The following is a 20,660-nucleotide window of genomic DNA, read 5'->3' as shown; positions in this document are numbered from 1 at the left end:
CCTATTACTCCACTTGCCACTGCACCAAGGCAAGGAGGAAGAGCGAGGCTCAGTGCTAGATTTGGCACATTTCTGGGGTTGACGAAGGCTGATGTTTTTAGTCTGGGGAGGGGGCCAATATCCATGGCCCCTTCCCTGGCTACTAATATCAGCCTGAAGCTGTCTGTTTAGGCTTTGCTGGTTAACATTTTTAGGGGGAACATAGGTCATTTTATTTTTTCTGGGGTCTACTGTAAATTAACCAGTAAAGGAATAAGCAAACAGAGGTGAGTTGTTGTTAATAGCCTGGGAACATTTAGCGCTATTGGCCCCTTTCCCAGATTATTAATATCAGCCCATAGCGGTCAGTTTTCTCTCTGCTGGTTATGAAAAATATGCAGGCGCCCACGCAGTTTTTTTTTTTTTTTTTTAATTGATTTAATGCACGCTAGACACACACCGGCTGCTGAGTACAACTATCATCAGTGTAGCCTTCTCTTACTGATCGCAAAGGAGAGCAGGGGACAATGATGGGAGCTGCCTCCAGCACCCGACGCTTGGGATCAGCGTGAACTGTACGGCTTTTCCCATGCGCCAGTACGTGTTTCACTGATGACACACGGATATTATCTGTGTGTCATCAGTGTGCACGTGTGCCGCAGGCATTTTGACCGTAGCGCTGGCAAAAAATTGACATCTGTGGGTTTTTCTCATGGACATACGGTCCCTGTGAAAAACCTACCATGAACGTACTGTCATTGAATACAATGGGTGTGCGTATGTACTGTGACATCACAGTGTGCCTTATTCATGCACTGTGTTCTTTAACCCTGTATTGTGCCATCATTATTAAACTTCACTGTGCACTATACCTATACTTTGACATCACTTTGTTCCTTATCCCTGTACTGTGACATCCCTGTATGCATTATCCTACTCCTGCACTGTGACATCTGTGTGTTTATTGTCCCTGCGCTGTGACATCACTGTGTGCATTATCCTCGTACGGTGACATCACTGTGGGTATTACCCCTGTACTGTGACATCATTATTTTTATTATCCTCGTGAAATGACATCACTGTGCATTATCCCTATGCCATGACGTCACTGTGTGCATTATCCCTGTACAGTGACATCACTGTGTTTATTTTCCCTGGGCTGTGACATCACTGTGGGCATTATACTTGTATAGTGACATCACTGTGTGTATTTTATCTGTACTGTGACATCACTGTGTTTATTCTGTCTGTGCTGTGACATCACTGTGTGCATTATCTATGTACTGTGACATCTCTGTGTGCATCATTCCTGTACTGTAACACCCCTGTTTTTATTATCTCTTTGCTGTGATATAACTATAGGTATTATACATGGACTGTAACATCACTGTTTGCATTATCCCTGTACTGTAACATCACTTACTTTATTCTTCCTGAGCTGTGATGTGACTGTGTGCATTATTCCTGTACTGTGACATCACTGTTTTTATTATCCCTGTGCTGTGACAAGACTGTGTGTATTATCCCTATACTGTGACATCACTGTGTGTATTATCCCTATACTGTGACATCACTGTGTGTATTATCCCTGTACTGTGACTTAACTGTGTGTATTATCCCTGTACTGTGACATCACTGTGTGTATTATCCCTGTCCTGTGAGATCACTATGTGCATTATCCCTGTACTGTGACATCACTATGTGCATTATCCCTGTACTGTGACATCACTATGTGCATTATCCCTGTACTGTGACATCACTATGTGCATTATCCCTGTACTGTAACATCTCTATATGCATTATCACTGTACTGTGACATCACTATGTGCATTATCCCTGTACTGTGACATCACTGTGTGTATTATCCCTGTCCTGTGAGATCACTATGTGTATTATCCCTGTACTGTGACATCACTATATGCATTATCCCTGTACTGTGACATCACTATGTGCATTATCACTGTACTGAGACATCACTATGTGCATTATCCCTGTACTGTGACATCTCTATATGCATTATCCCTGTACTGTGACATCACTATGTGTATTATCCCTGTACTGTGACGTTCTTGTGTGCATTATCCAGGTACTGTGACATAACTGTGTGCATTATCACTGTCCTGTATAATCATTGCAGGCATTATCTCTGTACTGTGACGTTCTTGTGTGCATTATCCCTGTACTATGACATCACTGTGCATGTGAGTTCACTATTGTGGCATCACTGTGTGCATTATTTGCGTCCTGTAATATCACTAGGAGCATTACTCTTGTGATCTGACATCACAGTGTGCGTTGTGTTATTAGATATGCAATGACATACTGCAACTAGCTACCTAGACAGGAAAATGATTTGTGCCCCTTATAGAATATCACAGAAAGAACTGTGTGATGCTAAAGTAACAAACTGTCAGCTGTGAGAAGCCATTTTTGTGCTTACAGGACCCAAGCGATCTGCGGACCTGTCACCCTGGTTTCACAACACAAACTGCAAGCATTACTAAATAGATCTCTGACACCTGACATCCAAAATCTACATCAGAATATTCCTTCATTAAAGTGTAGCTCAGTCTCCGCTCACCTGGCCTGATCTGCAGTGCCTCAGTGTCCCTCCTCCCTGCTGGGCTCTCACACTGCTCAGTACAAGCTGCAGCTGTCAGACAGGCTGGGTTGGCAGAGGTTGAATGCTCTTTGGCTTTAGAGTTTTCTAGCCGGACTCATCAAAAATGCTCATCTTAATATCACGATCAGAGAGACATTTGAATATGAATTTTCAAAGTAAGTTGATCAGTATCATCAGGTCTAACATCTATGCAATAATGTATACAGTTTTGTATTGTGAAATCTGGTGATAGATTTGCCTTAAGTCTAAAAACGGATGGGTAGAGCTGGGATATTGGCTGGTTACATGGCATTGTAGGCTTCCTTTTCTTCCTTGTAGAGGATATGCAGGAAGCAGGCGCTCAGCGTCACTCCGGCCAGCTGCCAAACATAAGAAAACAGAAGAGTCCATCACCGCTTTGTAGAAAAAATGTCAAAGTCTATACATAAAAAACAAGAAAATGAACCGCCAAGAGGATTAAGTCACAATGTTTTAGCTGTGGTTTTCTTAAAGGGGTTAGGTGGGCAAAACCTTAAAGGGGTATTTCTAGCCATGGGGTATTCTAGGAAATTCTCTTGATTACTGTAATTCACTTCTGATCGGTCACTAAATGTTCCCTCTCCAATGTAGCAGCCAGGTATATCTTTCTGACCGGCCACTACAAGACTTGTCTCGTGCTGCACCAGTTCTGTAGAATGCGCTACCCCAGACAATCAAGCTAATTCTCACTGTTCCTGAGAATGAATGGACTGCGGTTATGATTTATTGCTGCTTCCCCTTCAACAGTGTTTTTTTTTCCAGCTGCCCACTGTGCAAGGAAATGCAGAATGGCCAAATTTACACCCAATTCCTTATTATACATGGAAAGGTTCTGTATCAAGGAAGTTGTAGTATTACAGTTTGTCCAGCAGATGGAGACATTGCCATCCTCTAAATGACGTTAAATGTCAAATCTCAATTTTATTCGACATTTGCTAAATTATTATCACTTCTGATTTAGATTCAGTAGGGAAGCGCCGAGAACAAGGGACGCGTCCGTATAAGAGGGGTCAAGCAAAGACAGGCGGGGGATCCCCTCTGTTACAGTGCAAATTGCCTAATATTTTCATGACATGAGACAGTTTATGATGCCAGCGCTGAGAATCGGAAGCAGAGACGGAATAAAATCTACGTTTAAAGGGAAAGTGTAATCAAAAAATGAGCTATTGGGTAAATCAGGCTAAAAAGAAATTAGAATGTATTTTCTGTATCACTATATATCTATTAAATGAAATCTAAATCTTGCAATTGTTCACACTGATCGCTGTGCCGTATACTAGACTCGTGCCCTCTGCTCTGTGCAGAAGAGGTTTTATCAGTCTAATTATCAACACAAGAATGATTATAATGAGGGGATGTGCACACGCTGCGGTTTTGCTACAGATCGGCAGCGGTTTTCCCTGAGATGACAGAACCATGCAAACCTATGGAAAACAAAATCCGCAGTGCACATGCTGTGGAAAAAAACACGCGGAAACGTGGCGTTGTTTATTCCGCAGCATGTCAATACTTTGTGCGGATTCCGCAGCGGCTTACACCTGCTCCATAATAGGAATCCGCAGCTGTAAAAACGCAGGTGCAATCCGCACAAAAAACGCAAAAAAAAATTGCGGTAAATACCCGGTAATTCCGCAGGTGATGCGCAGTGCGGTTTACCTGCGGATTTACCAAAATCAGTCTGGAAAAATCTGTCTGACTTTCCGCAATGTGTGCACGTAGCCTGAAAGGTCTCTAGACACCTTTAAATAGCATAGATACTATATGATCCACCATTCACAATAAGTGATGTCACAGCTCACCTCCTCCTCCTGTACAATGACTGATAACACCTCTATATACAGTAGATAACACAGGATCCACCATTCACAATAGGTGATGTCACAGCTCACCTCCTCCTCCTGTACAATGACTGATAACACCTCTATATACAGTAGATAACACAGGATCCACCATTCACAATAGGTGATGTCACAGCTCACCTCCTCCTCCTGTACAATGACTGATAACACCTCTATATACAGTAGATAACCCAGGATCCACCATTCACAATAGGTGATATCACAGCTCACCTCCTCCTCCTGTACAATGACTGATAACACCTCTATATTCTGTAGATTTAGTGCATTAGATGGTAAAGTGAATGGTGTCTTTCAAAACTACTACTCGTCCTCCCAAAAAACATGCCATCATATGGCTATGTCGACTGGAAAAAAAGCCTCAATTAAACTAAAATGGCTGGGCTATAAAGGGGTTAATTTATTTATCTAACAAATTAACGACAAGTTGGTTTTAATGTGACATTTAATTTCTTCAAATATCTTTACATTGATCGCAGAGACATCTTTCTGATAAAGAGCTTCAAATGCTCTGCCTAAAATTGGCAATAAGATAATAAAAATTGTATCTGTCTTCTGCTACCACTGGAGGCAGCATAGAGCATACTGCATAAGGTGGTGTTACTAGAGGGTGCGACCACAGCCTGTCCTGTGCAAAAGGGCGGGCCAGCCAACACTTATTACTGTTGGATGCACTTTCAGCAGAAACGTATTGTGGTGCAGAGACCTTCCGGGTCCCTGCACCGCAATACGCGCAGCCAATCAGAGGCCGGCAGCTGATGTCGGTTTGCCAGTCACAGGCAGCGTATAGTACTGACGTCATTCATCGCCCATAGTAGGCAAGTCAGCTACCGGCCATAGAAGAGGACGCCACATGTCGTGGGAGGGGGGATAAAGGTGAGAAGAAAGAGCAAAAATAGGGAAATTATTACAGGAAGGGGCTAATGATAGGGATATTATAGTAGGAAGGGGGCAAGAATGGGGGACATTACTACTGGAAGGGGCACAGGATGTTGGACATTATTACAGCAAGGGGCCCAGGATAGGGGTGCATTTTTTTACTGAAAAGTACACAGAATGGGGGACATTATTACAGGAAGGTGCCCAGGATGGAGGACATTATACAAGGAAGGGGCCCAGGGTGGAGGACATTATACCAGGGAGGGGCCCAGGATGAGTGATATTAGTACAGGATGGGGAACATTATACATTATTACTGGAAGGTGCCTATGATGGAGGACATTATACCAGGAAGGGGCTCAGGATGGGGAACATTTTTACTGAAATATACACAGAACGGGGGACATTATTGCCAGAAGGTGTCCAGGATGGGGAACATTAGTACACGATGGGGAGCATTATATATTATTACCGGAAGGTGCCTAGGATAGAGGACATTATACTAGGAAGGGGCCCAGGATGAGGCACATTAGTACAGGATGTGGAGCATTATATATTATTACTGGAAGGTGCCTAGGATAGAGGATATTATACTTGGAAGGGGCCCAGGATGGGGAACATTTTTACTGAAAGGTACACAAAATAGGGAACATTATTACCGGAAAGTGCCCAGAATGAAGGACATTGTACCAGGAAGGGGCCAAGGATGGGTAACATTAGTATAGGATGGGGAACATTATATATTATTACCGGAAGGTACCCAGAATGAAGGACATTATACCAGGAAGGGGCCAAGGATGGGTAACATTAGTACAGGATGGGCAACATTATATATTATTACCGGAAGGTGCCCAGGATGAAGGACATTATACGAGGAAGGGGCCCAGGATGTGGAACATTTTTACTGAAATATACACAGAATGGGGGACATTATTACTCGAAGGAGCCCTGGATGGGGAACATTAGTACAGGATGGGGAGCATTATATATTTTTACTGGACGGTGCCTAGGAAAGAGGACATTATACCAGGAAGGTGCCCAGGATGGGTGGTATTAGCACAGGTTGGGGAACATTATTACATTAGATAATGTAATTCTACGATTTAGAACCCTACAAGGGTTAGTACATCTGACCAACATATAGGTGGGTGGCTCGGGTCCAAATTTTGCACCAGGGCCCCCGCTAAGCATAATGCATGAACAGTACGCTCCTAAGTTCCCCCTTGTGGCAGCTTCTGGCAGTGCAATTCTTTATTATTTAAACCTGAAAGCAAAAAATCGTGCTGCCTGAGTTTCTGATGTTGTAGATGTAATTTGCACCCGCTTACTTTACTTGACCTTAGGATCGGCGCTCTGTAGCAGAAATAATTGCTGCCAAACAACTGAATCACGTCCTTGAATGTGTTCTACCTGAAAGCAGGCGATGCCTATCGAAACCGCTCCGATGAGTAGAAGATGCTCCTGTATAAATTTTTGCAGCACAGTGATACATCCTCCCTGAAATGAGAAGGAACAATACCAGATGTGTTTGGATAATACACAATTATGGGATTGATTGTTATTTATGACGGGCACAACTATCTGTCATATGGTCATATATTGGCAGAACAGTTGTGTCACGGGTACAACCTACTCCTAAATGTCTCATCTTGGGTGGTCCTCACCAACCAAGAGATGTTTTTCTACAGGTTGGACAACAAGACTTTGACCGAAAATCTGTATAGGGTATGTTTCACTAAGACTTTGAGATCCCAGCATTTTGGTATAGGCCCCCGGTTTTAGAAGTTGGCAGGGCCCCCATCCTCTGTGATCTGCGTCTCACATGTCCTCCAATTGAAAAGACCTCTAGGAATGGTGGCCATGCATGTGCATACAGCTGAATATAATGGTGCAGATCCCTGCTCCACCATTCCTTCTGAGAGGAAACTGAAGGACTTTCAGGTCATGTGACTGTAAGTGGGATGATTGTGCAGGGGCATCATATTTTGTATGGGCGAGACACTGACGACACCATTCTGTGTGGGGGAAACTGTGGAGGCATCATATTGTTTGGGGAGACTGTGGGGAACATCATACTGTGTGTGGGGACTGTGGGGCCATCATGCACAGTGTTGAGAGAGACATGTGGGGTATTCTGGGGCTTAATAATATATGTAGGTGGTGGTGATGTATGATATTGTGTTTTTGCGACACTGGGTGCATCATATTGTGTTAGGGGAGATATTGGGGGCATCATACTGTGTGTGGGGACTGTGGAGGCATCATGCACTGTGTCGGGAGAGACATGTAAGGTATCCTAAGGTGTGCAGGCTTAATATTATATGTAAGGGGTGGTGGGGTATGATACTGTGTTTTGGGGCACTGGTGGAATCATATTGTGTTGGGGGAGATATTGGGGCAACATACTGAGTGTGGGGACTGTGGGGGCCTCATGCACTGTGTCGGGAGAGACATGTGGGGTATCCTAAGGTGTGCAGGCTTAATATTATATGTAAGGGGTGGTGGGGTATGATACTGTGTTTTGAGGCACTGGGGGAATCATACTGTGTTGGGGGAGATATTGGGGCAACATACTGAGTGTGGGGACTGTGGGGGCCTCATGCACAGTGTTGGGAGAGACATGTGATGTATCCTAATGTGTGGCGGCTTAATAATATATGTAGAGGATGGTGATGTATGATACTGTGTGTTGGGAACACTTGGGGCATCATACTGTGTGTGGGGACTGTGTGGGCATCATACTGTGTGTGGGGACTGTGGGGACATCATGCACAGTGTGGAGAGATATGTGAGGTATCCTAATGTGTGGTGGCTTAATAATATATGTAGAGGGTGGTGATGTATGATACTGTGTGTTGGGGACACTTTGGGCATCATTCTGTGTGTGGGGACTGTGAGGCATCATACTGTGTGTGGGGACTGTGGGGACATCATGCACATTGTGGAGAGATATGTGGGGTATCCTAATGTGTGGCGGATTAATAATATATGTAGAGGGTGGTGATGTATGATACTGTGTGTTGGGGACACTTGGGGCATCATACTGTGTGTGGGGACTGTGGGGGCATCATACTGTGTGTGGGGACTGTGGGGACATCATGCACAGTGTGGAGAGATATGTGGGGTATCCTAATGTGTGGCGGCTTAATAATATATGTAGAGGGTGGTGATGTATGATACTGTGTGCTGGGGACACTTGCGGCATCATTCTGTGTGTGGGGACTGTGGGGCATCATACTGTGTGTGGGGACTGTGGGGACATCATGCACATTGTGGAGAGATATGTGGGGTATCCTAATGTGTGGTGGCTTAATAATATATGTAGGGGGTGGTGGGGTATAATACTGTGTGTTGGGGCACGGGGGGCATCATATTGTGTTGAGGGAGATAATGGGGGCATCATACTGTATGGGCTTCATAATATATTGAGGAGGTCTGTGGGGCATCGTGCTGTGTGTGTGTGGAGAAATGTTTGGGGTATCATAATGTGTGGAAGCTTCATTATATATGTAGAGGGCTGTGGGGACATCATAGTATGTATGTGGGGAAAGTGGGGGGCATCATACCGTGTGTGGGGACATCATGCACAGTGTGGAGAGACATGAGGGGTATCCTTATGTGTGGGGTCTAAATAATACAGTGGGGCAAAAAAGTATTTAGTCAGTCAGCAATAGTGCAAGTTCCACCACTTAAAAAGATGAGAGGCGTCTGTAATTTACATCATAGGTAGACCTCAACTATGGAAGACAAACTGAGAAAAAAAAATCCAGAAAATCACATTGTCTGTTTTTTTAATATTTTATTTGCATATTATGGTGGAAAATAAGTATTTGGTCAGAAACAAAATTTCATCTCAATACTTTGTAATATATCCTTTGTTGGCAATGACAGAGGTCAAACGTTTTCTGTAAGTCTTCACAAGGTTGCCACACACTGTTGTTGGTATGTTGGCCCATTCCTCCATGCAGATCTCCTCTAGAGCAGTGATGTTTTTGGCTTTTCGCTTGGCAACACGGACTTTCAACTCCCTCCAAAGGTTGTCTATAGGGTTGAGATCTGGAGACTGGCTAGGCCACTCCAGGACCTTGAAATGCTGCTTACGAAGCCACTCCTTCGTTGCCCTGGCGGTGTGCTTTGGATCATTGTCATGTTGAAAGACCCAGCCACGTTTCATCTTCAATGCCCTTGCTGATGGAAGGAGGTTTGCACTCAAAATCTCATGATACATGGCCCCATTCATTCTTTCATGTTCCCGGATCAGTCATCCTGGCCCCTCTGCAGAGAAACAGCCCCAAAGCATGATGTTTCCACCACCATGCTTTACAGTAGGAATGGTGTTTGATGGATGCAACTCAGTATTCTTTTTCCTCCAAACACGACAAGTTGTGTTTCTACCAAACATTTCCAGTTTGGTTTCATCAGACCATAGGACATTCTCCCAAAACTCCTCTGGATCATCCAAATGCTCTGTAGCAAACTTCAGACGGGCCCGGACATGTACTGGCTTAAGCAGTGGGACACGTCTGGCACTGCAGGATCTGAGTCCATGTTGGCGTAGTGTGTTACTTATGGTAGGCCTTGTTACATTGGTCCCAGCTCTCTGCAGTTCATTCACTAGGTCCCCCCGCGTGGTTCTGGGATTTTTGCTCACCGTTCTTGTGATCATTCTGACCCCACGGGGTGGGATTTTGCGTGGAGCCCCAGATCGAGGGAGATTATCAGTGGTCTTGTATGTCTTCCATTTTCTAATTATTGCTCCCACTGTTGATTTCTTCACTCCAAGCTGGTTGGCTATTGCAGATTCAGTCTTCCCAGCCTGGTGCAGGGCTACAATTTTTGTTTCTGGTGTCCTTTGACAGCTCTTTGGTCTTCACCATAGTGGAGTTTGGAGTCAGACTGTTTGAGGGTGTGCACAGGTGTCTTTTTATACTGATAACAAGTTTAAACAGGTGCCATTACTACAGGTAATGAGTGGAGGAAAGAGGAGACTCTTAAAGAAGATGTTACATGTCTGTGAGAGCCAGAAATCTTGATTGTTTGTTTCTGACCAAATACTTATTTTCCACCATAATATGCAAATAAAATGTTAAAAAAACAGACAATGTGATTTTCTGGATTTTTTTTTCTCAGTTTGTCTCCCATAGCTGAGGTCTACCTATGATGTAAATTACAGACGCCTCTCATCTTTTTAAGTGGTGGAACTTGCACTATTGCTGACTGACTAAATACTTTTTTGCCCCACTGTATATGTAGGGGTGGTTGAGTATGATACTGCGTGTTGGGGACACTGGGGGCATCATACTGTGTTGGGGGAGATATTGGGGGGCATCATACTGTGAAAAGGCTTCATAATGCATTGAGGAGGTCTGTGGGGCATCATACTGTGTGGGGAGAAATGTTTGGGGTATCATAATATGTGGAAGCTTCATTGTATATGTAGGGGGCTGTGGGGACATCATACTATGTATGTGGGGAAAGTGGGGGGCATCATACTGTGTTGGAGGAGACACAGGGGGCATCACATTGTGTTTGAGCAGATACTGGAGGCATCATATGGTTGGTGATTTCATAATGTATGAACGGGGTCTGTGGGGGCCTCATGATGTGTCTGGGTGACACACGTGGCATTATGGTGTGTGGGCTACTGTAATGGCATTTTATTGTGTCGAGGAATGTACTGGGGGTATTATACTGTGTTTTGGGGGCATCATGTTGTCAACCAACCCTGGCATTACCCAGTAATGGGATAGAAGCCATATCTTCTCTCTTACCTCCACTTTATATATATTGGAGGGGTGGTCCCGTTCCCCACAGGCTTTCGTCATAGTTTTGCAGCAGCTGTCAGGCACTTTTCTCTGACCGCTATACACCAAGGCACTGATGTAAAAACTGTAACTCCAGTCTTCATAACTTTCGCTGCCGCAACACCTAAACTGCAATGTACAGGGAAATATAAAAAAAGACCAACTACATTTCAAAAGACCACTATCAATCAATAACCCTGGAAACCGTCAGCAAGTAGCTGATGATGGATCTGCCACTTTTCTCATGCATCTGATTGGCTTCTTAAAATACTTGTAAGCCCTGCGATTTGATGTATTCCAACACTACTTACAGCCTATCACAACACCAGACCTGCTTGCTGACGGTTTCCATTTAGTAAACATGAGCTAAAAAGAAGAGAAAATTGAAGACTGTTAGAAAGGTATTGTTATAATCATTTAATATTGATACGCCAGTAATGATTGATTGTCTTTCTATACGGCATTGTATAAAGTCAATATCTGGAACTTGTGGTTCTTCTGTTTCTCCAGAACTACAAGTCCCACCATGACCAGATTGAGCATGATTGAGCATAATATAGATAAACTAATATTCAGCTGTTGTTCTGCCCCTCCCCCATGATTTATACTGCAGCTCTGCTCCCTTACATTGGTTGCTACCTAGGGGTTCGGCACAGCTAAGGGGGGCACAGAAGAAACAGTCATATCCGGACCCTGGTGACTGAGGGGACCCAATACATCTGTATCATAAAACACTTACATCCTGTTGTAGGTGATCAATGGCATAAGTCATGTCTTCCATCCCTGGTAGTCCATAGTGGTGCACGATGGTTTCGTTAAGACTTTCTTTAAGTTCTTCCCTTATCTATTCATAGAAAAATCTGAAGTTTATTTTGCAGTAAATGGCGGTTTTAATGTCATTTTTTTAATCTAATTTTTATTTGAATTTTTATTAATGCACTGACTTGCTAAAGAAACTGAGGGCAAAGGCACTGACCAAGCATGTCACCAGACCTTAACCCTACTGAGCATCTGTGGGATGTCCTCAAACGGAACGTGGAGGAGCGCAAGGTCTCCAACATCCACCAGTTCATCATGGAGGAGTGGAAGAGGATGCCAGTGGCCACCTGTGAAGCTCTAGTGACTTCCATGCCCAAGAGAGCTTGGACAGGGCTGGAAAATAATGGTGGCCACTAGTGATGAGCGAACGTGCTCAGATAAGGTGCTATTCGAGAATGCTCGGGTGCTAACCGAGTATCTTTGCACTGATGAGGGGCAACACCCCGACACACCGTGTCTGCAAATTGAGATTCCGGTTTGGCTGTTATCCTAAGTCATGTGGCAAGGCTCGTTAAAGAGTCTATATTTTAGGATCACTGCTTCCAATAGGTGGCGCTACAGTTCTAGTCCTCTTCCTCTATGAAGAGACAATTTTCATATTTAATGCATGGCCTATAAGTCTCCTCACTCTGACATGTCAGTCTTGGCTTGTCACTCTCCACAAGGAGAAACGTCACCCCTCAGACCCCACTTTCATCTCAGTCGAAATGTGAATGCTGCAGCCGATCAGAAGCCTTTGATGCCGTTCAGAAGCCTTTGATGCCGTTACCGGGAAACCAAGGGGGGGGGGGGGGAGTGTAGTGTTGCTTATGGAGGAGCGGCTCCGGTCCGGAAAGCGAATATTGATTTTTTTTTACCTTCTGTGGCCAAATTATAAAGGGTTGTTTAGTAGTGCACATCCCTTTTAACTAAGAACACGCAGAGCTTTTGAAAAAGTTGTAAAATTAAAATATATCGGAGGTGATCAAAATTTTAATTGCACGCCGATTCAGCTTTGTGCATGGCTGTCTTCGGCCAACCCAATGGTGGAAATAGAAGTCAGGACCTGGACCCCTCAGAACATCCTCCTGTCTTCTAGTTTTGTCTGCACTATATACTATAATAGCAATTCTGGTACTTACTGTCTCGTGGTACATATAGGAGAGGACTCCGGCCGCAAGTTCTGCTGTATAAACTGAGATTAGAATAGCCAAATACTGCAAGAAAAGGAAACAATTGGCACCATTACTTGTGATTTCCACTTGGTATTCATCATTTGTATCAGTTATCGCTCCTTCTACAATGTAGAATATGAAACAGAGCAGAAACAGTTTGCTCTTCTCTATGACCAGCAGATGGCGCTATTCTCCAGAACTCCAGCTCTGCTCCTATTCATTTCAATAGGGCCTGAGCTATAATACCCAAGAGCGGCCACTTGGCAGTGTGTGGAGCTTGGGTGTTCTGGATGTATATCCTAGTTAGTGGGGGCGTTGGATGTTGGACTCCCACCAATCTGATAGTTTGGGATAACCCCTTTAAATGCTAGTTTGGGACAACCCCTTTAAACATTAGTTTGGGACAACCCCTTAAAATGTAATTTTCTGATATATTCAGAAATACAGATTCATATGGGAAGCCTCACACCAACTTGTGGACTAGACTAAAGATGTTGTCTGATGAAAACAAGTTGATCGTTGGGGGTCCGAATCCTGGGATCTGCACTGATCGGCAGAGGGGGGTGAATTTATAGAATGGAGCTGCAGCGCACGTACTCAACCAGTGCTCTATTCGTTCCCTACCGGGCTGCTGAGCGCTGCGCTCGTGGTTTTATGGCAGCCCCATAGAGAATAAACGGAGAGGAGACCTGTCATACCAATAAAAGATCCTCGCTTGGGGATAAGATTCCCCCTGATCTGCCAATCAGTGTAGGACACCAACCTAGCGGCAACTTAACCTGTGGATAGGTTATTTTCACAGGACTACCCCTTTAAAGAAATCATCCTCCCATCAAAGTTTTTATCCTCTTATTATATTGCAGTCAACATATTATATAGCACAGTGTGCTTACAATTGCTCATTTTTCCCTTCTACCCAGATAATTCTTCCCTTTTCCATTAGGTCTATGACGTCATGTGATTAACCCCTTTACCCCCAAGGGTGGTTTGCACGTTAATGACTGGCCCAATTTTTACAGTTCTGACCACTGTCCCTTTATGAGGTTATAACTCTGGAACGCTTCAACGGATCCTAATGATTCTGACATTGTTTTCTCATGTGGGGGTAAACCACTGTTTGGGCGCATGGCAGAGCTCGGAAGTGAAGGAGCGCCGTTTGACTTTTCAATGCAAAATTGACTGGAATTGAGATGGGACGCCATGTTGTGCTTGGAGAGCCCCTGATGTGCCTAAACATTGAAACCCCCCACAAGTGACACCATTTTGGAAAGTAGGCCCCCTAAGGAACTTATCTAGATGTGTGGTGAGCACTTTGACCCACCAAGTGCTTCACAGAAGTTTATAATGCAGAGCCATAAAAATAAAAAATCACATTTTTTCACAAAAATGATCTTTTCGCCCTCAATTTTTTATTTTCCCAAGGGTAAGAGAAGAAATTGGACTGCAAAAGATTGTTGTGCAATTTGTCCTGAGTACGCTGATACCCCATATGTGGGGGTAAACCACTGTTTGGGCGCATGGCAGAGCTCTGAAGGGAAGGAGCGCCGTTTGACTTTTCAATTCAAAATTGACTGGAATTGAGATGGGACGCCATGTCGCATCTGGAGAGCCCCTGATGTGCCTAACCATTGAAAACCCCCCACAAGTGACACCATTTTGGAAAGTAGACCCCCTAAGGAACTTATCTAGATGTGTTGTGAGAGCTTTGAACCCCACTACAGTTTATAACGCAGAGCCGTGAAAATAAAAATTCTTTTTTCGCAAAAATTGTTTTAACCCCCAGTTTTGTATTTTCCCAAAGGTATCATGAGAAATTGGACCCCAAAAGTTGTTGTCCAATTTGTCCTGAGTACGCAGATACCCCATATGTCGGGGGGAACCATCGTTTGGGTGCATGGCAGAGCTCAGAAGGGAAGGAGCGCCATTTGGAATGCAGACTTAGATGGATTGGTCTGCAGGCGCCACGTTGCATTTGCAGAGCCCCTGATGTACCCAAACAGTGGAAACCCCCAAGTAACTTATCTAGATGTTTTGTGAGAACTTTGAACCCCCAAGTGTTTCACTACAGTTTATAACGCAGAGCCGTGAAAATAAAAAATCATTTTTTTCCCACAAAATGGGTTTTTTAGCCCCCCAAATTTTTATTTTCCCAAGGGTAACAAGAGAAATTGGACCCCAAAAGTTGTCCAATTTTTCCTGGGCACGCTGATACCCCATATGCTGGGGTAAACCCCTGTTTGGGAGCACGGGAGAGCTCGGAAGGGAAGGAGCACTGTTTTACTTTTTTAACGCAGAATTGGCTGGAATTGAGATCGGACGCCATGTCGCCCTTGATGTGCCTAAACAGTGGAAACCCCCAATTCTAACTGAAATCCTAACCCAAACACACCCCTAACCCTAATCCCAACCACACCTCTAACCCCAACCACACCCCTAACCCCAACACACCCCTAAACCTAATCCCAACTCTAACCATAACCCTAACCACACCCCTAACCCGAACATGCCACTAACCCGAATCCCAACCACACCCCTAACCCCAACCACACCCCTGACCCCTATACACCCCTAACCCTAATCCCAACCCTTACCACACCCCTAAATCCAACACACCCCTAACACTAATCCCAACCATAACGCTAACCACACCCCTAACCCTGACACACCACTAACCCTAATCCCAACTGTAAATGTAATCCAAACCCTAACTTTAGCCCCAACCATAACCCTAACTTTAGCCCCAACCCTAACTGTAGCCCTAACCCCAACCCTAACCCCAATCCTAACCCTAGCCCCAACCCTAGCCCTAACCCCAACCCTAACCCTAGCCCCAACCCTAACCCCAACCCTAGCCCCAACCCTAACCCTAGCCCCAAGCCCTAGCCCCAACCCTAGCCCTAACCCTAGCCCCAACCCTAGCCCTAACCCTAGCCCCAACCCTAACCCTAGCCCCAACCCTAACCCTAGCCCCAACCCTAACCTTAGCCCTAACCCTAACCCTAAAGGGAAAATGGAAATATATACATTTTTTAAATTTTATTATTTTTCCCTAACTAAGGCGGTGATATTGGGGGGTTTCATTTACTTTTATAGCGGTTTTTTTTTAGCGGATTTTTATGATTGGCAGCCGTCACACACTAAAAGATGCTTTTTATTGAAAAAAATAGTTTTTGCGTCTCCACATTTTGAGAGCTATAATTTTACATATTTTGGTCCACAGAGTCATGTGAGGTCTTGTTTTTTGTGGGACAAGTTGACGTTTTTATTGGTACCATTTTCGGGCATGTGACATTTTTGATCGCTTTTTATTCCGATTTTTGTGAGGCAGAATGACCAAAAACCAGCTATTCATGAATTTCTTTTTGGGGGAGGCATTTATACCGTTCCATGATTGGTAAAATTGATAAAGCAGTTTTATTCTTCGGGTCAGTACGATTACAGCGATACCTCATTTAGATTTTTTTAATGTTTTGGCGCTTTTATACGCTAAAAACTATTTTATATAAAAAATAATTATTTTTGCATCGCTTTATTCTGAGGACTATAACTTTTTTATTTTTTTGCTGATTGGGGCTCGTTTTTTGCGGGACAAGATGACATTTTCAGCGGTACCATGTTTATTTATATCCGTCTTTCTGATTGCGTGTTATTCCACTTTTTGTTCGGCGGTATGATAATAAAGCGTTGCTTTTTGCTTCATTTTTTAATTTTTTTTACGGTGTTCACTGAAGGGGTTAACTAGTGGGACAGTTTTATAGTTCGGGTCATTACAGACGCGGCGATACTAAATATGTGTACTTTTATTGTTTTTTTTATTTAGATAAATAAATGTATTTATGGGAACAATATTTTTTTTTCTTTATTTAAAAATTTATTTTTTTACACATGTGAATATTTTTTTTTTTACTTTATAACATTGCCCCGGGGGGCATCATGTTATAGGGTCAGATCGCTGATCTGACACTTTGCACAGCACTGTGTCAGATCAGCGATCTGACATGCAGAGCTGCAGGCTTACCAGCGCTTGCTCTGAGCAGGCGCTGGTAAGCCACCTCCCTGCAGGATGCGGATGCAGCCCCATCGCATTGCTTCGATGGTCTCATGGAAGTACGCAGGGAGCCCCCTCCCTGCGCGATGCTTCCCTATGCCGCCGGAACACAGCGATCATGTTTGATCACAGTGTGCCGGGGGTTAATGTGCCAGGGGCGGTCCGTGACCACTCCTGGCACATAGTGTCAGATGTCAGCTGCGATAGTCAGCTGACACCCGGCCGCGATCGGCCGCGCTCCCCCCGTGAGCGCGGCCGATCGCATATGACGTACTATCCCGTCGGTGGTCATACCGGCCCACCCCACCTCGATGGGATAGTACGTCATATGTCAGAAAGGGGTTAAAAACTGACTAGCTGAATCCTTCTAAGCTCTATGTAGAAACAGGAAGTCTCTTTTTTCCTGTATGAGTCACCATTAGAACTACAATTCTATGTCCCAGGAAGCCTAGCTCCATTCCCTCTTCAATTCTTGATGGAAATGAGAAGAATTAGCTGGGTAGAAAGGGAAAATGAGCAATTGTACGTACACAGTGTTGTATAATATGACGATTGAAATATATCAAGAAGATAACACTTGGATGGGAGGAGGAGGAGGAACGGGAGGAGGAAGAGGAGGAAGAGGAGGAGGAAGAGGAGGAGAAGGAGGAGGAAAAGGAGAAAGAAGAGGAGAAGGAGGAGGAAGAGGAGAAAGAGGAGGAGGAAGAGGAGAAAAAGGAGGAGAAAGAGGAGGATGAAGAGGAGGAAAAGGAGGAGAAAGAGGAGGAGGAAGAGGAGGGAGAGAAAGAGGAGGAGAAGGAGGAGGAAGAGGAGAAAGAGGAGGAAGAAGAGGAGGAAAAGGAGGAGGAAGAGGAGGAAAAGAAAGAGGAGGAGAAGGAGGAGGAAGAGGAGAAAGAGGAGGAGGAAAAGGAGGAGGAGGAAGAGGAGGAAGAGGAGGGGAGCTTTTTAAATTTGAATATGAATAAGACTATATGGAATCATTTATACAATTCTTTACGTGATAGAAAAAATGTCCTCGTCCTAATTTCGGGATAAGACTAGGCTTTCCTATGAAAACCTTCCAACTATTTCCATATTCGAAACTGATTTTCTAAACTCCACACATAATTAGCAGTTAGTCGTATCCGGCAGTGGGACAGATGGTGCAGATCAGAGATGTCATGAGCAGCACATTATCTTCTCTTCTCTCCTGTCGATATCTCTGCAGAAGTATCAGGACAACATCACGTGTGCGGTTTGTGATATATTCTCCGCACTGCAGATCGGCTGCGATTATAATATGTAGCCCACTACAAAGCAAGAAGCATCATCTATCATGATATTACCTTCAATGGCAAGAACAAGCATGTACTATACTCTGGGGTGTAGGTATAGCTGGTGCGGAGGTAGTAAATCACAGCTCTCTTGTGTCCCTCTGGTTGTTATATTAGTCCATTTTCTAAAATCACTAGCGCCACCTTTGACCATAGGTGGTTTATGGTATTGCAGTTGAGATTCCTCCCATGTCAGAGTTTTATAGTCTTAGCCAGAGGTTCAGCAAATGCAGAAATAATTCAAAACTAATAATGGAAAATTAAGAGATTTGATTTCTGTGGGTTTTTATTGCTGTGCGCATTTGACATCTCATAAGAAATTTTTTTTAAAAAAAGGAATTCTTGGAATCCCGGCAAGAAAATGAGTGGGATCAGATTTTAACAGTAGGACTCTCCTTCAAAGAAGCAAAGAACAGATTTATTGCCGAGCCCCCTGCAGGGATAAAAGTGTTGCCGGTGATATATTTAACACAATATGTGCATGGATAATCAAGAAGTGAAATTCTGTGTAGAAATCTTCAATAAAAAGGAACTGTACTCAGACTGACAACATGAAACCCGGAAACGGAATTATGTCCTTTACTTGTGCCTTGTTGTTTTACTTCTTTTTGTCTAGTATTAGATTATTTATACTGGCAGTTATAAAAATAAAATTGATTAAAAAAAAAGTATAATAATTAAAAAGTAAAATTTTTGTATAACTTGTTGGCATAAATACTAATCTAATCATCCTGTACAGTATTGGAAAGTGATGCTATTGGGTTGTGACCAAGTATTGTGGGGGATGCTATGGGGTTGTCCCCAAGGCCCTATAGGGCATAGCCCAAAAAGTTTGAAAACATTAATTTATTTCATCTTTCATTGGCCGTTCATTCGTCACCATCTTTTGCTGAAACCTTGCAGATGAATCTGGATTATATTTTTTTGCATGTTTGTGAATAATTTCGTTGCAAGTGTTCCCGGATCCAAGTATGTGCGTCTGCAATTAGCTGCGATCTCTGAGGGATCCTGGAAGCAAAAGTCCCATACACATCGGATAAATGTCATCCAAACCCACTGATTTAGGTTGGATTGTCTAATAGTCTAATGCAGGGGTGGGCAATTCATTTTCCCGAGGGGCAATGGGAGAGACAGTGACTGTTGTGGAGGCCAAATCAATAGGCTGAAATTAATTCTGCTGAATATCATTATTAACATATTAATGATAATTATTTCTATTAATATTAATTGTATCACTTAATATTGAGGATAATTAAGTATGCTGATATCCCTTATATACAGTATGAGTCCACACTTAGCCTCCTATATACAATATGAGCCCCAACATAGCCCTCTATACACTGTATGAACCCCCACATAGCATCTTATATACAGTGGGGTGAGCCCCCACATAGCCTCCTATATACAGTATGAGCCCCCACATAGACGCCTATATACAGTGTGAGCCCCCATATAGCCTTTTTTTACAGTATGAGCCTCCACATAGCCTCCTATATACAGTATGAGCCCCCACATAGCCTCCTATATACAGTGTGAGCCCCCATATAGCCTTTTTTTTTATAGTATGAGCCTCCACATAGCCCCTATATACAGTATGAGCCCCCACATAGCCTCCTAGGTACAGTATGAGCCCCCACATAGCCTCCTATATACAGTATGAGCCCCCACATAGACTCCTATATACAGTGTGAGCCCCATATAGCCTCTTTTTTACAGTATGAGCCCACACATAGCCTCCTATATACAGTATGAGCCCCCACATAGACTCCTATATACAGTATGGGCCCCCACATAGCCTCCTAGGTACAGTATGAGCCCCTATATAGCCTCCTATATACAGTATGAGCCCTCACATAGACTCCAATATACAGTGTGAGCCCCTATATACCCTCTTTTTTACAGTATAAGCCCCAAATAGACTCCTACATACAGTGTGATCCCCCATATAGCCTTTTTTTTACAGTATGAGCCTCCACATAGCCCCTATATACAGTATGAGCCCCCACATAGCCTCCTAGGTACAGTATGAGCCCCCACATAGCCTCCTATATACAGTGTGAGCCCCCATATAGCCTTTTTTTTACAGTATGAGCCTCCACATAGCCCCTATATACAGTATGAGCCCCCACATAGCCTCCTAGGTACAGTATGAGCCCCCACATAGCCT

The 20,660-nt window shown here is 43.8% G+C and overlaps 1 protein-coding gene across 1 annotated transcript in view; it reads right to left on the bottom strand.

The window, feature by feature from the left end:
• Positions 1-410: 410 nt before the first annotated feature.
• Positions 411-20,660, bottom strand: part of LOC138675331 (tetraspanin-11-like) — a 102,435-nt gene continuing 82,185 nt past the window's right edge. The window contains exons 4-8 of the mRNA XM_069763441.1: positions 13,100-13,174; positions 11,899-12,003; positions 11,127-11,288; positions 6,766-6,852; positions 411-2,961 (exon numbers count right to left, since the gene is read on the bottom strand). Of these exons, the coding sequence (XP_069619542.1) occupies positions 2,884-2,961; positions 6,766-6,852; positions 11,127-11,288; positions 11,899-12,003; positions 13,100-13,174 (507 nt within the window). The 3' untranslated portion in view covers positions 411-2,883. The remainder of the gene's footprint in view (positions 2,962-6,765; positions 6,853-11,126; positions 11,289-11,898; positions 12,004-13,099; positions 13,175-20,660) is intronic.

The sequence above is a fragment of the Ranitomeya imitator genome, chromosome 4 (assembly GCF_032444005.1).
Source record: "Ranitomeya imitator isolate aRanImi1 chromosome 4, aRanImi1.pri, whole genome shotgun sequence".
Lineage (NCBI taxonomy): Eukaryota > Metazoa > Chordata > Amphibia > Anura > Dendrobatidae > Ranitomeya > Ranitomeya imitator.
The sequence above is the reverse complement of the archived record's forward strand: the minus strand, read 5'-3'. Positions and strand labels throughout refer to the sequence as shown.